General features: G+C 38.1%; 1 protein-coding gene across 5 annotated transcripts; it reads left to right on the forward strand.

The window, feature by feature from the left end:
* On the forward strand, window positions 10,027–17,228 carry LOC109234113. 5 transcript variants are annotated; one of them, XM_019399960.1, is made up of 6 exons: window positions 10,027–10,246; window positions 11,215–11,288; window positions 11,360–11,482; window positions 12,362–12,426; window positions 12,549–12,720; window positions 16,704–17,225. In XM_019399960.1, exons 2-5 carry the CDS (start codon window positions 11,222–11,224, stop codon window positions 12,627–12,629), a joined length of 336 nt encoding a protein of 111 aa, XP_019255505.1. In that variant the 5' UTR covers window positions 10,027–10,246; window positions 11,215–11,221; the 3' UTR covers window positions 12,630–12,720; window positions 16,704–17,225. The 5 variants fall into 5 exon arrangements, 2 of the variants coding, with proteins under 2 accessions (XP_019255505.1, XP_019255504.1); XM_019399959.1 differs by having other exon boundaries at window positions 10,027–10,121; window positions 10,224–11,288; XR_002069135.1 differs by having other exon boundaries at window positions 10,027–10,121; window positions 10,224–10,246; window positions 11,215–12,426; window positions 16,704–17,228.

A 17,902-nucleotide genomic window follows, 5' to 3' on the forward strand; every position in this document is an offset into this window, starting at 1 on the left:
GGCAAGCCCGACCAATTAAATAACCTTAACCATTTTATCCAGTTCATGAATTAATTAACACAGATAATTACTAAGTCAAAATACTAAAATCCGGGAATAGAGTTAAACATGCGGAAATTCCAAAATATAAAATAACTACACAGCCCGAAGAATCCGGTACAAGTCTGAGCCTCTAATACATGAGTATCAACCTACTACATATCGTTCTCTAGAAATGCGAAAATTAAAAAAAAAATAGAAGGAAGATCAGGACTGCGAACGTCAAATGCAGCTACCTTGAAACTCTCAAATATGATGCTAGGCAGAGAAGTCCTCACTCAGCCTCAGTAGTACCTGGATCTGCACGCAAGGTGCATGGACTACTGAGGCTGAGTGAGGACTTCTCTGCCTTGCATCATATTTGGGAGTTTCAATGTAGCTGCATTTGACGTTCGCAGTCCTGATCTTCCTTCTATTTTTTTTTAATTTCCGCATTTCTAGAGAACGATATGTAGTAGGTTGATACTCATGTATTAGAGGCTCAGATTTGTGACACCGGATTCTTCGGGCTGTGTAGTTATTTTATATTTTGGGATTTCCGCATATTTAACTCTATTCCCGGATTTTAGTATTTTGACTTAGTAATTATCTGTGTTAATTAATTCATGAACTGGATAAAATGGTTAAGGTTATTTAATTGGTCGAGCTTGCCTAGCAGTGTGTTGGGCGCCATCACGACCGGGGTTGGGGTCGTGACAAGTTGGTCTTTAGAGCAATATGTAGTAGGTTGACACCCGTGTATTAGAGGCTCAGACTTGTGACACCGGATTCTTCGGGCTGTGTAGTAGTATTTCTACTTGGGTTTTCCACATGTTTTAATTATATTTCAGAGTTTTAGTATTATGACTTAGTAATTATTTGTGTTAATTGAATCATGAACTGTATAAAAAGGGTTAAGGTTGTTGAATTGGTCGGGCTTGCCTAGCAGTGTGTTGGGCGCCAGCACGACCGGGGTTGGGGTCGTGACAATAAGCCCCAAATAGAACGCACCACGTGTGCATATAACCAATAAATCACAACTCCTCGTAGCATAGAGGAGTAACACATAGATCATATCAGAACGTGAATAAGCTCAACTCTAACCGAACGACACATCCCTCGACAGTAGCAGTACGAAGTCAACCAATTCGACCCAGTGTAGAATACGCATCCTCATTGGGCCTACCAATGGCCCCTAGATCAATCCTAGTCATCCACAAATAGATGCATAACCCTCCTAAAGTCCACCATGACCTTACCATAACACATGCCATCATGTGGCTATCTTTAGCCACATCTTCACAGTCCACAACCACGAAATAATTTGCTGTTGAGAATTCCCGGCCTCCAAATCCACAGAACACATGAATCACCATATCTGATCCGAACTCCACCGCTTGAATGTCTAACACATATTTCATACATGATCATCCTACGAGGAATACTTCTATGATCCTTCCGTGCCACATGGCAAAATCTGAATATTATCAATCGATCAACCAGGCGAGTACCGCAACACTAATGAAGCATCCGTAAGTCAAAATACAGTGCACCTTCTGAAATGTACACTCTCCTTAGACAATACCAAATAGTTATAGCATTCATCTAAACATCGGAAACCATCCATGCTGCCTAAGAATTCATGACCTCCCCTTCAAAGCTGAACCATGACCGTGCACATGCAAATCTTTATCCCACTTAATCCATCGCATCTATCATGCCATCATATGAAAAGTACGAGGATATCATAATCGACTCTGAGTCGCCAGCAGAATACATACCCGATCAGTCAGAAACCTTCCATTTGATCTCATCCAGGAGAAAAAAAAATCCCAATACGCAACATGTTCCTTTTGCCAGTAGGAAATATCCACCTCGAACCGTGATAGAAGTCATCGAGAACTCTTTGGAATCCATTTGCACATAGCTAAGCTATCAGAACTGAATCCTTCTAACTCAACCAAGCCACGCAGATCGCCAAAAACCTAATAGCATTACCATGAAACACCTGTAGAGACTCACCACATCATAAGTACCCAAAGAACCGATCATACCCATTACCGTACTGATCCAACCTACTATCAAACTATCATATTTCTCCAAGTTCCTTCGAATTACCCTTAAGGTGACACTTCTCCTTGCCAGAACACCACGATCCTTAACCAAAACTCACCCCATGAGATCATAGAATAAAATCACACCGTCCTAAGGCTCATAAGCCGTTGTATTCCTTCTTAAGTACCCCCAAAGCACCACAAACCGGACACCCACTCTAAAGAGAACTTCTGTGCTCTAAAGTCGTTTCCTTCACCTTCCTGATACTGAAATGTATAATACACAACGATATGGAAATACCGCGAGTCTCAACACCATCCAATATAAATCTAAGATTCTAGCCATATACAAATCTTGAAAATTCCCAATTGCTACATATGAATCTTAAACTCTTTAGAACCTCCCCGAGAGTCATCCACTATGCTCAAATCTCAATTGCACCGCCCAAACGGGCCAACTACCTATGCCCCACTAGCACGACGACATACGAAGAAGTAACCCCACCTTAACGCAACGAAGCAAATTCCTACTCCATGCACGCTACATCCTTCACGAATAACCACTAAATCATTCCATGATTCCCATATACCCATAGAGTGCACTACACCATGCACCTAGAAATTCCTTACTCAAGTCATCCTCAAGACTAACTTCTACAAGCTATAACCGATTCACAAGTATGCCTCGGACCAAAATCAATACAACACGTAACCATGCAATCAAATCATCGATAGAAGACTCCTCCACTTGGAACAAAGCTATAAATCAAAACACTCGATAACTCCCAATGTTCATACTCTATTACTGCCATAATACCACAGTAAGATTCAACTAAATCCTTCATAAGCTCATGTAACACAAACAATATAATACCTCAAATCATCTGCTAAGCTCGCGTTCATCCTCGTGACAGTCAAGCCAACCTCCTCAAGCGATCCAAACTCAAGTTGCTACACATATAACCCATAGGTAAGAGAAAACTCTCCACAGAAACAATATAGGGATCACACAACCTCGGGACACCCTGTAGGTGATAACCCATTTGCTTAGCCTCAAACTGACATCTCTCTACGCCCTTTCACAACCACAACTCCTACACAATCACTTATTCTTCCTGAGTCTGAACTCATCAACAAGTCATGAGAATCTAACTCGTTCCACAATTAAACAACATGAAAGATCCTCCAATACTCTCATAAATCGAGACTATACGTCACATCCAGATAGAAACCAAGCACCCAATAGTCCTCTTCACATCTCGAGCAAGCTCTTCTCGTCACATTCAGTCCATCTGAAAACATCCTGCAGTCCCATTATACTCACCGTATAGCTATCCAGCCACCACAAATTCCACTCATAGGGATACTACCGGACATATAAGTCCAAAAGCACGTGCTCACACAATCGAAATTCCCGTGCTTAAGCTACAGTAAAAATCCGGCCTCAAGTCCTCCAGACTGGCCCACCATCAATATACAGAAATCACATCTCGCATCATCCATGTAATCACAAGCCGTCGATGTACAGCTGATACCGAGCGCTCACATGTGCATACGAATGCGTGGAAGGAATACAAAGAGTTATATTTCAAGCTGAATCAATTCCGCACGATAAGAAAAGAAAGATGGGAAATTATCCGAAATGCCCTGTAGCCTCTCGAAGATAGGTATGGACGTCATCATACCGATCCGCAAGACTCTACTAGACACTTGTTCATGACTTGTAGAACCTATAAACCTAGAGCTCTGATACCAACTTGTCACGACCCAAAATCCAACTAGTCGTGATGGCACCTAACCCAACCCGCTAGGTAAGCCAATTAACAGCTATCCAAATTAATGAGATTTTTCAAGAAAGAAATGTTAATAACTGCTTTTATACAAGAATTTCCAAGGACTGGTAGTACAAATCATGAGCTTCTAAGATTTAGAGTTTACAAAGCTAGTATGAAATAAATACATTACCTGTCCGAATATACATAAACAGTTTTCATAAGTCTAGGCTACTATGAACAAAGGCAGTTGTAACTGGAACGCATGTACCTCTTCAATTCTAGCTCCGTCATACACAACAACGTCGACATCCGGATCTGCACGCAAGGTGCAGAAGTGTAGTATGAGTACAACCGACCCCATATACTCAATAAGTACCAAACCTAACCTTAGGTTGAAAGTAGTGACGAGCTGGAACAGAGGTCGGAGTCCAACACCAATAGCCAATAACAGTTCATAACAAAATAATAATAATGGTACAGGAAACATACGCATATATAAAATGCTCAACTCGTTCACAGTTCCAGAAAAATAGGCGTGCTTTTCAAGTATATCGGTGAAACCCAAATTCTTTTACCAAAATCACCAAAATATGAGTAGGTTTGTAAAACTGTGATTTTTTCCAAAAATTTTCAACAACAGACAAAATGTTTCATTTTCAAATGGCCCGAGAAAAATACAACTCCACGCCTACATGCCAATGTATATGAGAAGTCATTAATGATGTGATACCGCACAACATGAGGAAAATGCATCTCTATGCTTGTATGTCAAGTGTGCATGTAAAATGCGACGCAACCCAGTGATAAAACCATATGCATACTCTTAGAGTATCAATTTACTCAGTCCTCCCAGTCACTCAATCTTCCCAATCGCTCAGCAGTCACACTCAGTCGTTACCTGCGTTCACTGGGTGTATAGACTCCGGAAGGGCTCCTTCAGCCCAAGCGCTATAATAAGCCAATCATGGCATGAATCAATACCATCAGCCCGCTCCCATCATAAAACAATATCCTTACAATCAGGCCCTCGGCCTCGCTCAGTCATTAATCTCTCCAGTCTCTCGGGCTCACAATGTCATGAAAATCAGTCAAAAATAATGATGTGATGTATCAATAAATGGTAACACAGACTGAGATATGACATGCAAATGAATGCGCATGACTGAGTATGTAATTGCAATGTAAGCAAATAACTCAACAACAAAAATGACCTCGGTGGGTCCCAACAGAATAAGCGTGTAGCCTAGACATGGTTTCTAATATGAATCACAACTCAATAGCTTTAGTACGGAGAGATTTCATGGTTACATATAAGATCAGGTAACTACATAGTACCACAAAAATAACAGAGTCGCTATTAACACGGTGCACGCCCACATGCCCGTCACATAGCATATGCGTCACCTCAACACCAAACACATAACATGTAATTCGGGGTTTCATACCCTCAGTACCAAGTTTAGAAGTGTTACTTACCTCGAATAAGCCAAATCTAACACCGAGCAAGCCAAACGATGCTCCAAAAAAACCATCCCGTGCGTGCCGACCACCGAACGGCTCGAAACTAGCCAAAAGAAACTCAAATACATCAATTAAAGTCTAAGGAAATAATTCCAATTGATAAATGTCGAATCTTTACTCAAAAGCCCAAAATCAACCAAAAAGTCCAACCTAGACCCATACCTCGGAACTCGACGAAACTTATAAAATCCGTTAATCCATTCAATTACGAGTCCAACCATACTAGTTTCCCTCAAATCTGACTCCAAACCGATGTTCAAAGCTCAAATATTCGCTTTATGAAATTTTAGACAAAAACTCCCAAATTTTACTTCTGAAATCATCAACTAATTGTCAAAAACAAAGATAGATTCATGAAATATAATAAAAAATGAGTAGAGAACACTTACCCCAATCTATGTAGTGAAATACTTCAAAAATCGTCCAAATCCGAGCTCCCCAACTCAAAATATGACCAAATGAACAAACCCTTGATGTATATGCTTCCGTCCAACTGTTCTGTCTCGTTTCTCGTGCAAAACAATCTCGAAACTCACTTTTGATGACTCCAATGGATTTTTTGCGATATTCCAGTCAAGTTAGGCTTTTGAATCACTCTATTTGACCTTATAATGAAGGAGATATGTTGGTTTTAATATTTGCAAATAGTGCAGATTTTTAAATACGAATTCAGTGACAATTTCGTAATTAATCTGAAAATTCTGGCAACCCAATTCTTAGTAAAATGATCATAAATTCCTCATACGATGTCGAAACTTGATGACTCCAGTTGCTATAGTTTCAAAATTATGATACGGACCTAATGCTTCAATCAAAACAAAAATTGGAGCTCATTTGCTTAATGTGGTACTATTTATGCTTGAAGAAACGACGTCGAAACATTAAAAAACGAGCGCAACACAACCCAAACCTATTCGAAACTCACCCGATCCCCTCGGGGCCCTGTCCGAACATACGAAAAAGTCCCATAATATAACATGGACTTACTCGAGGCCTCTAATCACACATAACACCATCAAAACAACGAATCGTACCTCAATTCGAACTTAACTGAACTTTGGACTTTCAACTTCCAAAACTCGCGCCGAAACATCTCAAATCAACCCGGAATGAACTCAAATTTTGCATACAAGTCCCAAATGACATAATGAAGCTATTCCAATTTCCGGATCCCCAATCCGAATCTGATATCCTCAAAGTCAACTTCCGGTCAAACTTATGAACTTTTCAAACCTTCAAATTTCCAACTGTCGCCAATTGGTGCCAAGTCCTTCTACAAATATCCAATTACAAATCTGGGTATACGACCGAGTCCAAAATCACCATCCAGACCTAACGGAACCATCAAAACTCCAATCCGAGCTCAAATGCTAACTTGATCAACTATTCCAACTTAAAGCTTCAACAATGAAATTCATTCTTCCAAATCGATTCCGAATAACCCGAAAACTAAAACCAACGATTTCCGCAAGTCATATCATACAGAGCTACTCATGCCCTCAAACTACCGAGCAAAGTGCAAATGCTCAAAACGACCGCTCAGGTCGTTACAATTGTAATGACTCATCATAGATGAATTAATTTTACATTCATTGTTGATTTATTGTGCTTTACTTGAATTTGAGATTGTTAAATGTGTGCAAACTCATATGATAGAGTTTTGTGCGTAAACTCACTATTGTTCAATTATTATTACCCCGAAAATATAAATTGCCACTTCAGCAGAAATTCCGAAAATCAAAATCTATACCTAGTTATCCAACACTCTTTCTGTTCTCTCTCACTTGTCATGTTTCACTTCGCGAGAGTCAATTTGACGAATTTTAAGTTAAATTAAATTAAATTTTCTCAATATTTTTAAATTTAAGTTTAGATATTTGAAAACTATATAAAAATTACTATAATTTGCTGTCATGCTCCAAACCTGGGAGGCGTGGCTGGAACTCGGTGTCGTACTGGCCTGAGCGAACCACTCTGTAACTCTTTTTTTTGTAACTATCATGGGCCAACATGACCACAACTCGTAATGTATAACTATAAGTGGGCCACAACTATTATAAGAACCATCGTTCTTAAAACATGAATACATGTGGACCGTCAAGGCCTCTGACATACTGTACAAAATGAACCTCTGTCTACAAAGCCTCTAAGATTATTTGACATTAAATGGGACAGGGTACCGGCCTACCCCTAAGTCTGTAGCAAAACTCTGATACGATGACTCATAGACTCGGCTGCACTCCGAATGAGGTGGAGTCTTACCGATCCTTCGCTCAATGCCAATCTCGTCTACTATGAGGGCTCGTCAAACTGATTATCTATACCTGCAGGCATGAATGCAGCGTCCCCAACAAAAGGACGTCAATACGAATAATGTACCGAGTATGTAAGGCGAAACTGAAATATAACAATAAGTCAAACATTAACTAAAGACATATAAGAATCAACCTAAATCTCTGAAGTGCCACTGTATATGCATACTTATTATACTTACATATATATAATGCTTCTCTTCGAGACTATTATCCATAGCTTATGATGCATGACTGCCTAACTGATCAGTGGTAATTGCCCGACCGGCCGTAGCGCGGTGGTAAATGCATGACTGCCCGACCGGCCATAGCTTGGTAGTAAATGTGTAACTGCCTAACCGACCGTAGCTCGATAGTAAATGCATGACTGCCCGATCGACCGTAGCTCGGTGGTAAATAAATATGCATGACTGCCCAACCGGTGGTAAATAATGATACATTACTGCCCAACCGGTGGTACTGCCCGACCGGCCGTAGCATGGTGGTAAATGCATGAAGATGCATGTATCACTATATTATAAACATTAACATCTATATCATATACCTCAATAGGGACTTGGGGACATACTTAGACATGCTTGAATATCACTTTACAGGAATGAATAACATAGGCATCCTTAGAACCACTTATGGAATAACATTACGTTTACGTATCGTTACTTGGATCATGCCAAAAGAAGGAAGGATTAGCCTTAACATACCTGAGCCGATTCTCTTGACAATCCCTCTAACACACGTCAATTGCGATAAAACACGTAACGACGAGATTGAAGTAGTAAAAAATCCGTGTGATATTCTTGAGGAAGAATGCACCGTGTTCTCTTAGAATTGCAAATACCGTTGCTATTACGCAATATAACTTCGTAAGAAATTTTGTAGAAGCGAAATCACGTTGCCAATCTATCTCACTTAGTAAATTTGATCATAAACTTGTGTATGCCTTTTTGTTGATGCTTCATCTGTATGTTTGCTGAAATTTCACAAAGTAATAAGGCTCTTTCACTTTGTGAATTTAGAAAGGCTTCCTTAATAGCATTTTTCCACCCAAAAATGAGATATAGATGTAAGTAGTGCCACCACCTCCTTGGCATGATATTGTTGGCAATTTTCTGCCAAACCTTCATGATCCCACGTGGATTATTGTCCCCCCAACAATTATCCAAATTTTTACTTAAATAATTATCTACAAAATTCAATTACAAGTTAATCTCCCATTTAAAAATTCATAATTATCCAATTATCCACATAATTAAGAATTATTTCAAATTATTTAAAATACTACTTATTTTTAATACACTTTATAGCCCTCACTATCATGGTCATGTGTTATTTTGTATGACACTAGTCGATAAATGTGGGGTATTATAGCTTGAACCGTATTTTATCTCCAAATGTCAAACTTCGACCAACGTCATTTTTTTCAATTCGCTTACCCTCTCACCTTCAGGAACTTATTTATCACTTGCTTAAAATAGCATAATACTTATAATCTCCAAATAATCTTGTCCTTGAACTGATGTCAATTATCTTACGATAAATTCATCGTACAATACTACAGGGTGTAACATCGTCGTAATATAATACTGCGGAGCGTAACATTATCGTAATATAATACTGCGGAGCGTAACATCATCGTAATACTGCGGGGCGTAACATTTGCAATTATTCTCCTATCAATATTGGAATTAATACATGTTAAAATATTGATCAAAATTTATGTAGCGGCTCTCTAGAAGCAAAACAAGACAACTAAATGGAAACGGAGAGAGTACAATTTAAATTGAAAAAAAATGACCGTACAAAGCTTTTCGATGTTGTATTTACCGATCTATTCGGCTATATTTTACCGATCTTTTATGAAAAGGCTTTTCACTTTGTTAATCGTAGTTTGCCTCAACACAAAGTTTAAATAAAATAAAAAGAAGACTTTCAAAATTTATATTCATAAATATGCCATAACATTTGTGTGGTTATAAACTTTTGAATTTTTTTTTATTTTAAATATGTTGTAGCATTTGTACGGTTATAAAAAAAATTATTAAGAAAATATTTAAAAGCATCATTATTTTTTAAACGAACTAATAAAGAAATAAAGCCAAATAAAATGATAGGAAGGAATAACATTTATAATTGGTCACAAAGCTGTTTTCTCTTGTGGAGTTCTATATGGAAAACAAAATATTATATGCAAAACTTGTTACATTTTTTTTGAGCCAAGCCAAATTATTTTTAATTTTGTACTTAATTTGGAATCCTTCTAGACTATTCACTAATTTGAAATTCTGTTGATAAGACCCAATTTACAAACACTAAACATGTTAGTAATATCAACACGGTCGGTTCAGCTGCTGGTTTTCCCTCTTTTGAAAATAAAATTTCCTTCTCTTTCCCTCTGCTAAACTTAAGCTAAAAAAGATGAGCCATCCTCCGGGTCTCAAAACGTTTGTATTTTTCTTTTTTAGTTTATTTCATTCTAGCTTCAGTTCTTATTCCTTTACCCTCTGCAGTTTTTTCTATATTTTTTGTTTAATTTTGTTTCTCAGGTGCATGGGCAAGAAGCTTCAAAGTAAGTTAAAACCCCTTTCTACTCTGAAATTCTACCCCTTTTCTCTGTTTCCCTTTAATTAGTTTTGAATCTGTATTAGGCATTATTGCTTTCTCTGTTACTGGGTATTTCTCAAAGCACATTCTTTTGAAATTTAGTTTAGTAATTGAGCTTTGTGTGACTATTCACTTAATTTTGGTGCAACCTACTCGGGGTTTAAGGGATAAAAGTCTAGGAGTTTAGTCTTTAGGGAACATAAGACCAATTATGTCGTCTTCTTCTCTCGATAATCCAGAAATTTCGAGGACGGCGACTCACAATTTGAAACTCAATATGATAGTAAGCTCGCCCCTCTATACATTCGAGGTGTGACCTAGTGGTCAATGAAGTGCAGAGATAACTGAGACCTTCAAATTTCAGTGCAGATCATCTGCCTAAGACTTGGCGGACAGAGTTATCGTTACCTATGCTGGTGGGAGGTAGTTGACATCCGGGGAATTGTCGAGGTGCGTGCGAGTTGGCATGGACACCACCATCATAAAAAAAAGAAAAGCCCGCAACTCTACTCTTCTCCAGTTAAATACTAAGATGGGCAGGGTCCGAATCCGTGATGTGGGCCTCATCCATAAATCACCCACTGAACTCTTGCCACTAGACCAAAGCCTTGGGCAAATTACCTCTTTCTCATTTTGGTCTTTCCTTTTTCTTTATTCTTTTAATACTTATTGAGACAGTAAAACCCTGTCTTTTCCCTTTTAACAAGCTACTTTTTGTGGAATCCAGATCCAAAGTAACGCTTAAAAACTCTTAAAGAACTATAGTAATGTGAAAAAAAGGAACCAAATTACATATAGCGCATGGTAAGCATGCGCTATATTAGCCAAACGTTTCAGCTTAATGAACGTTTGGTAATGTTTGAGGCAGATCATTCTGCATATATTCTTCAACTTCTCTTCCATTTTTCTCTCTTATTTAGTTTCCTCTTTTAGATTAGTTATGTCGCTGGCGTCCCAAAGTTCAATAACATCCACAGAACCTGATGTTTGCCATTGTGGACAATACCGTAAGTTGAAGACCTCCACAAATATCCTGTATTAACACAGTTGTCCGAACATCTGAACAAGGATATTACAGATGGACAGAGTGAAGAATATGACAGTGACTACCCAACAGCGCGAATGAGTCAGGCGATGAAGTACCCTTTGCAGATTCAGAAGATGATGAAGAAGAGGAGCCAACGCCTACATTTTCATATATGTGAAGTTCTACCCTGCATTCTAAAATAAAAATGTTTGTTACTGTGTGTTGAGGTGCACATGGTTGCACTTGCCTTCTCAAATTCTACTTGTATTTCAGTATAGTGGACTAATTTTTCCTGCCCTAACTCAGGGACTCGTGTGGTCTGGTTCTAGATAGCCATTTTCAGCCTATCATGGGGCTTACAATTATTAAGATTGATTACTTCTATGTTAGAAACAGATGCGCTTCACATACAAACGAATGTTATCTCATCGATGCTGTTTAGAGTCTAGAATGTTGATAGTGTCTCTCCACATTTATATCGTTTATTCTCCAGTATTTGGATTCAATTCATCTTATTTATTTGTTGGAAGAGATATCCCTTTTAACTTTTGTTGGCTTTTGCACTAAATAGTTCGAGTTGATTCATGTCAAAACTCTTTGTATGTTTCTGGCTCTCTTAATTTTTGCATCATATCCATCTCTCTTATTACTGTTCTTCCTGCTTGCACAACTTTAAGTGCTGCCAATGGAAAGCCATCATTTATTTTGTTTATATATGTCTAGTTCTCCTTTGCTGTTCGATCGTCAAAAGCTCTGGAAAGCCATCATTTATTTTGTTTATATATGTCTAGTTTTCCTTTGCTGTTCGATCGTCAAAAGCTCTCTATATATTTACATAATCGGATCTTCATCAGGATATTTTATATAATTGTATCTGCTAGTACTTAATCAAAAAAGAAGATTGTATACACTATCATATAACACCTTCCGAACCCTTTCACATCCTTTATCATATCACAATTGGCTTTGACAGTGTTCTTTAATAGTTTTTCTTTTCCATGTGTTTGTTGCAATTAATGTGTTTTGCTTTATTTTGTGCTGGAATGCATGCAGCACATGAAGCTACAGTTGAGATTTCCGATGAGAATTCTGTGACTGCGCCTGCACCGGTTAACAGGGTAACATATAATCATGTTCTTTCTCTTGACTGGTTCTCATAACTTATTAGAGTTGGATGTTTGTTTTGCTTCTACCTTTTGGAAATATGCATCAATAATTGGTTCTTCCTTTGCGTACTCAGAAAAGGCCACGTGGTGGAAACGCTGAACGATGGTTGGAGGAGACGAGCTGGTCCTCATTGACATTTTACATGAGAATATGAAGAAACATGAGTTCAAGTCTTATATCATTGCTGCAAAACGTTGGAGAGACATTATTGACGAGTTTTGGGCTAGAACTGGCAAGCGCGAAAGGTATGACGAGCAATGCATCAAACAGAAATATCACAGGCTTAAAAAGAATTGGAAGGATTTCAAGGAACTACTTGCAACATGCTCCGGATATAGATGTGTTGCGGAATATCGTGGGTTAACTAGCACACAATCACACACAAAGCAAATAGAGAAGAAAAATCAACACAAGGATTTAACGAGGTTCGGCTAAGCCTAATCCTCGGGGCAAAAGCAAAGAGAGTTTTCCACTATGAATGAGAAGAAAAGCACAATACAATCTCTAGAATTCCCAACTACAACCCCTATATATAGATCCCAAAAGGTCCCAAACATATATGAGAAAGGTTTCCCAATTTGACAAGGACTATAGGTCTTCCTTTCCCAAATCTATTAGGACAATGGGTTTTCCTAAACCTATAGGGACTATGGGTTTCCTAAAAATACAAGGAAATAATTCAAGCCACAAATAACAAATCTTCCCCTTGGCTTGAATTCTCTTCATCAACAGGAACGTCTCTCTACCTTGCCCTCAGCCCTCCAAGGGCTATATTGATTGCCACACGCATCAACCAAGTCTAGGCAACGCCTAAACTTGTTAAGAGACTTAATCTCTTCAGCCATAGCACTAATCCGTCGATTTGGTTCTATACTCGGAATAGTTTCTGGATAGCTATAACACTCAAACGCATCAACGCTCTCTGCAACTGCCAAAGCAAATCCCATAGGATTCGTATATCCAAGAAGATTCCCATCAACTACGTTTGCAAACCTTTGCGGTCGGTTGATCACTCTCTTCTCTCTGCCTGTTGCAATGCTATAGGGTTGTTGCGCAGGTGCATCAACATTATCGTCTTGATCAATATTTTGCACCTCCTCCATTTCCTCTACTTTAGAACTACTGGGCTGAGCTAGTGGAGATTCAATTTCTAGCTCTATGCGGTCACTGACACCACGATCTGTTTCTGCTATTGCCTTCTCCCTCTGACTATCCAGTGAGGCAGATTCATTGAATGTTACATACCTACTGATAATTAGCCCTGGAGTCTTTTTATCTGTGCACCACAACCTATAACCTTTCACTCCAGTTACATACCCTAGAAATATGCACTTCTTTGCCCTCGGCTCAAGTTTTCCATCCCTCACATGAGCATAAGCAGGACAACCAAATATCCTTAAATTTTAATAATCAGCAGGCAAACCGGACCATACCTCAAAAGGAGTTTTGAACTCAATAGCTGTGGATGGAGATCTATTGACCAAATAACAAGCTGTATTGATTGCTTCAGCCTAAAAATCTTTGCTAACACATGAGTGTGAAAGCATGCTTCGTGCCCTATCACAAAGTGTTCTATTCATACGTTCTGCAACACCATTTTGTTGTGGTGTTCCGACACAAGTGCGGTGTCTCACTATGCCCTCCATGCTGCAGAAATTATCGAACTCAGAATTGAAAAATTCCAACCCATTGTCAGTTCGAAGACGCTTAACTTTTCTTTCCGTCTGTCTCTCAACCATCGTCTTCCATTTAACAAATGTCGAAAATGCCTCATCTTTTGTTTTCAGAAAATACACCCACACAATCCTTGAGTAATCACCAATCAAAGTCATAAAATACCTGGCACCACTCTTGGAGGGAACTCTGTTTGGACCCCACAAGTCAGAGTGTATATAATCTAACTTGTCTCTGGTCTTGTGCTCGGCCTTCTTGATGAACTTTACCCTTGTCTGTTTACCAAACACACAATGCTCACAAAAATTCGAAACTTGATTTTTTGTACCCATTCAGCAAATTCTGCTTACTCAACAAAGACAATCCATTATCACTCATATGGCCAAGTCGCAAGTGCCACAACTGAGACTGATTCAGATCACTTTTCCCAGAAGCTACAGCAGCTTCCTCAACTACACTGGCTTGAAGATGATACAATTTTGAATGTAGTTTACCCTTCATGAGTACCATGAAGCCTTTACACACTTTAAGTATTCCATTCTCCGAGTGAAATTTATACCCTTGATCATCCAAAGTCGAAAGAGAAATCAAATTTCTCTTTATCCGAGGAACATGCCAACACTCAATGTTTCTGATAATTCCGTCGAACATTCTCAATTTGATGTTACCAACCCCCTCTACTGGTAATGGATTATCATCTCCTATATAGACAGTCCCACTCATTTGTTTGTAAGTTGCAAACCAATTCTTGTGTGGACACATGTGGAAAGTAGCACCAGAATCAAGAACCCAAGAATTTTGCCCATGACTAGAACTCACAACACAAACTTCCCCTACATAGTCACTATCATCAGAATTATTGCCAGTGTCAATAATATTTGCCGAATTATCTATTTTCTGCTTTCCTCTTTTCTCCTTCAGCTAAGGACAATCTCTCTTGTAGTGACCTTGCTCCCCGCACTCATAACAGTGTTGCTTCCTTGCTCTAGACTTTGATCTTGCGGTTAACTTTTTCCTGTTTTTGTTGTGTTCTTCCTCTAATCACAAGACCCTCGCCCTCAATTCTCTGAAAAGCTCTTTTTCAACTCTTTAGATTTTAGTGCATTACTAACATCTTCTAGTGAAATGCTGTCTTTCCCATATAGCAGTGTATCGGCAAAAGTATCATAAGACTGTGGTAAAGAACATAACACAATCAAGGCCTGATCCTCACTCTCAATTTTGATATCCACATTCTTCAGGTCCATTATAATTGAATTAAACTCATCAAGGTAAGTTTTAACAGGTGTACCTTCGTTTATACGGAGATTGTATAACCTCTTTTTCAGGTAAAGGCGGTTTGACAGCAATTTCTTAGAATACAGATCTTCCAACTTCTTCCATGCCGTTGCTGCAGAAGTTTCTTCAGCAATTTTCCGAAGAACGCTATCTATAACGCTCATGAAGATCGCACTCAAAGCCCTCTCCTTCAAGTCTTCCTTCTTTGTCTCTTTCATATCTTCAGGAAAATCCTCATCAATTGCTTTCCATAATCCTTGTAACACCAGGGACTATTTCATCCTAATCTTCCATAGACTGAAACTAGAGCCTCCGTCAAATTTCTCTACTTCGTACTTTGTTGAAGATGGTGAAGACATCTTAACCCTAGATTATATGTTGAAACCCGAACCTTGCTCTGATACCAATTGTTGCGGAATATCGTGGGTTAACTAGCACACAACCACACACAAAGCAAATAGAGAAGAAAAATCAACACAAGGATTTAACGAGGTTCGGCTAAGCCTAATCCTCGGGGCAAAAACAAAGAGAGTTTTCTACTATGAATGAGAAGAAAAACACAATACAATCTCTAGAATCCCTAACTACAACCCCTGTATATAGATCCCAAAAGGTCCCAAACATATATGAGAAAGGTTTCCCAATTTGACAAGGACTATAGGTTTATGGGTTTCCTAAAAATACAAGGAAATAATTCAAGCCACAAATAACAAGATGGAATCAAGAAACTAACAAAGTGATTGTTCCTAATGATGTTTGGGCGAATCATGTGGAGGTAAGTTCCTATTATTCCCTCCATCCCAATTTATGTGGCGAACTTCGGATTTCGAGAGTCAAACGAGTTTTCTTTGACCGCGATTTTTTATATGCCTTTTAGATACTTTTATTGTTAATTATTGTGACTTATTGTACTTTTTACATAGTTTTCATATATATAAATTTTATTTCAAAAAACTTAAAGATTCTATATCCGAATTTACGGTCAAAATTAAGAAGTTTACAACAACAACAACAACAACATATCCATCAATGCATAATCCCATAAGTGGGGTCCGCGGAATGTAGTGTGTACATAGACCTTACGCCTATCTTGTGATTTGACTCTCAAAATCCGAGCTCCACCGCATAGCTCCTGATAATTGACAATCCCATATGTGAGTAATTTTGGCAGAATCCCCTGTTGGTAGTTGAGCCTGACCTGCATTTTCTGTTTGTGTTCTAGCAAGTACAGTTTCCAACCGGCTTGTTGGACTAATTGGTTGTATTTCGTTTACAGAGATTCAGTGATCACAAGAAGTTCAGATATCATGGCCTAAAACATTTTAACGAATTGAATGAAATGTTCAAAAATATTTGTGCCTTTGGCAATCCATCCAGTTGGTCCAGTAAGTCCCGAGTTTCTGACAGCAAAGATCATTGACTGCATCAAGGAATATCTTCAGTGGAAAAGGGAGTATGTGGAATCACTGTAGTCACAGTCACTATCTGACGATTCAGATAGCGATGATGAGGATTTCATTCTCTATGCAGCAGCACTAGCCGCGGACCTGTAAGACAATAAAGGCTAGCATAACGAACGATGTACTTCCTGCTATGGTGCAATGTGAGTCTGTGAATTACTAATATCTGTTATGCATGTATGAAAGCTTAAGCTCCTTTTGTAACATATTTCTTCGACTAGTTGAAATGATGCGACAGATTAAGTTGTTGCTAAATGAAAACCATAATATTTGGGTTTCAGTTCACGAGTCACAGGCCATTTTCTTGATTGTCATTGCACAACATGATTGTCAATGATCCATTATTACACTTTTAAAACTTGGTTTGGTATTAAGTAAAAAATTCCGAACCAAACCGACATATAAATATATAATTTTTATATATACTTTTAAGACTTTTTATTTGCGATTCTCTTATGTGATGTAATATTTAGTTAAATATGAAGTGCTCTATTTTTATTTATCTTTAAATAATGGGTTGTATGATCACTTTCTTATCAAATGTTAGTGAAATGCATCAATCTCTTCCTTCCATATTCATATGTCAAGATATCTATTAAATTCTTTTATTTTTTTCTAATTAAAAGTGGTATTTTGATAATTTAAAATTAAATAGAACATATCATTATATATGCAGCTTATTGATTTTGTGTTTAATTATTAAATTTAGTTAACCTTAAAAGTGTACATCAACGAAAAACTATTGTCAGACGACCAAACGAATAACTATCATATGTTACTAAGAAAATTCTCCCATAAGAATATGTTAATAGATCATATGTTTGTCATTTTTTCAATTTTTACTAAATATATATTTACTTATCAAAAATTTAACAAAGTAAGATTGAAATAATATTCATAAAAACCCGAAAAATCCGAAACCCGACAAAACCGAACCAATCCAAACCGATATAGTTGATTTTTGGTTTTGTTTTAATAAAAGCCGAACTAACCCGGTCCATGTACACCCCTAGCT

The sequence above is a fragment of the Nicotiana attenuata genome, chromosome 11 (assembly GCF_001879085.1).
Source record: "Nicotiana attenuata strain UT chromosome 11, NIATTr2, whole genome shotgun sequence".
In the NCBI taxonomy this organism is placed as follows: domain Eukaryota; kingdom Viridiplantae; phylum Streptophyta; class Magnoliopsida; order Solanales; family Solanaceae; genus Nicotiana; species Nicotiana attenuata.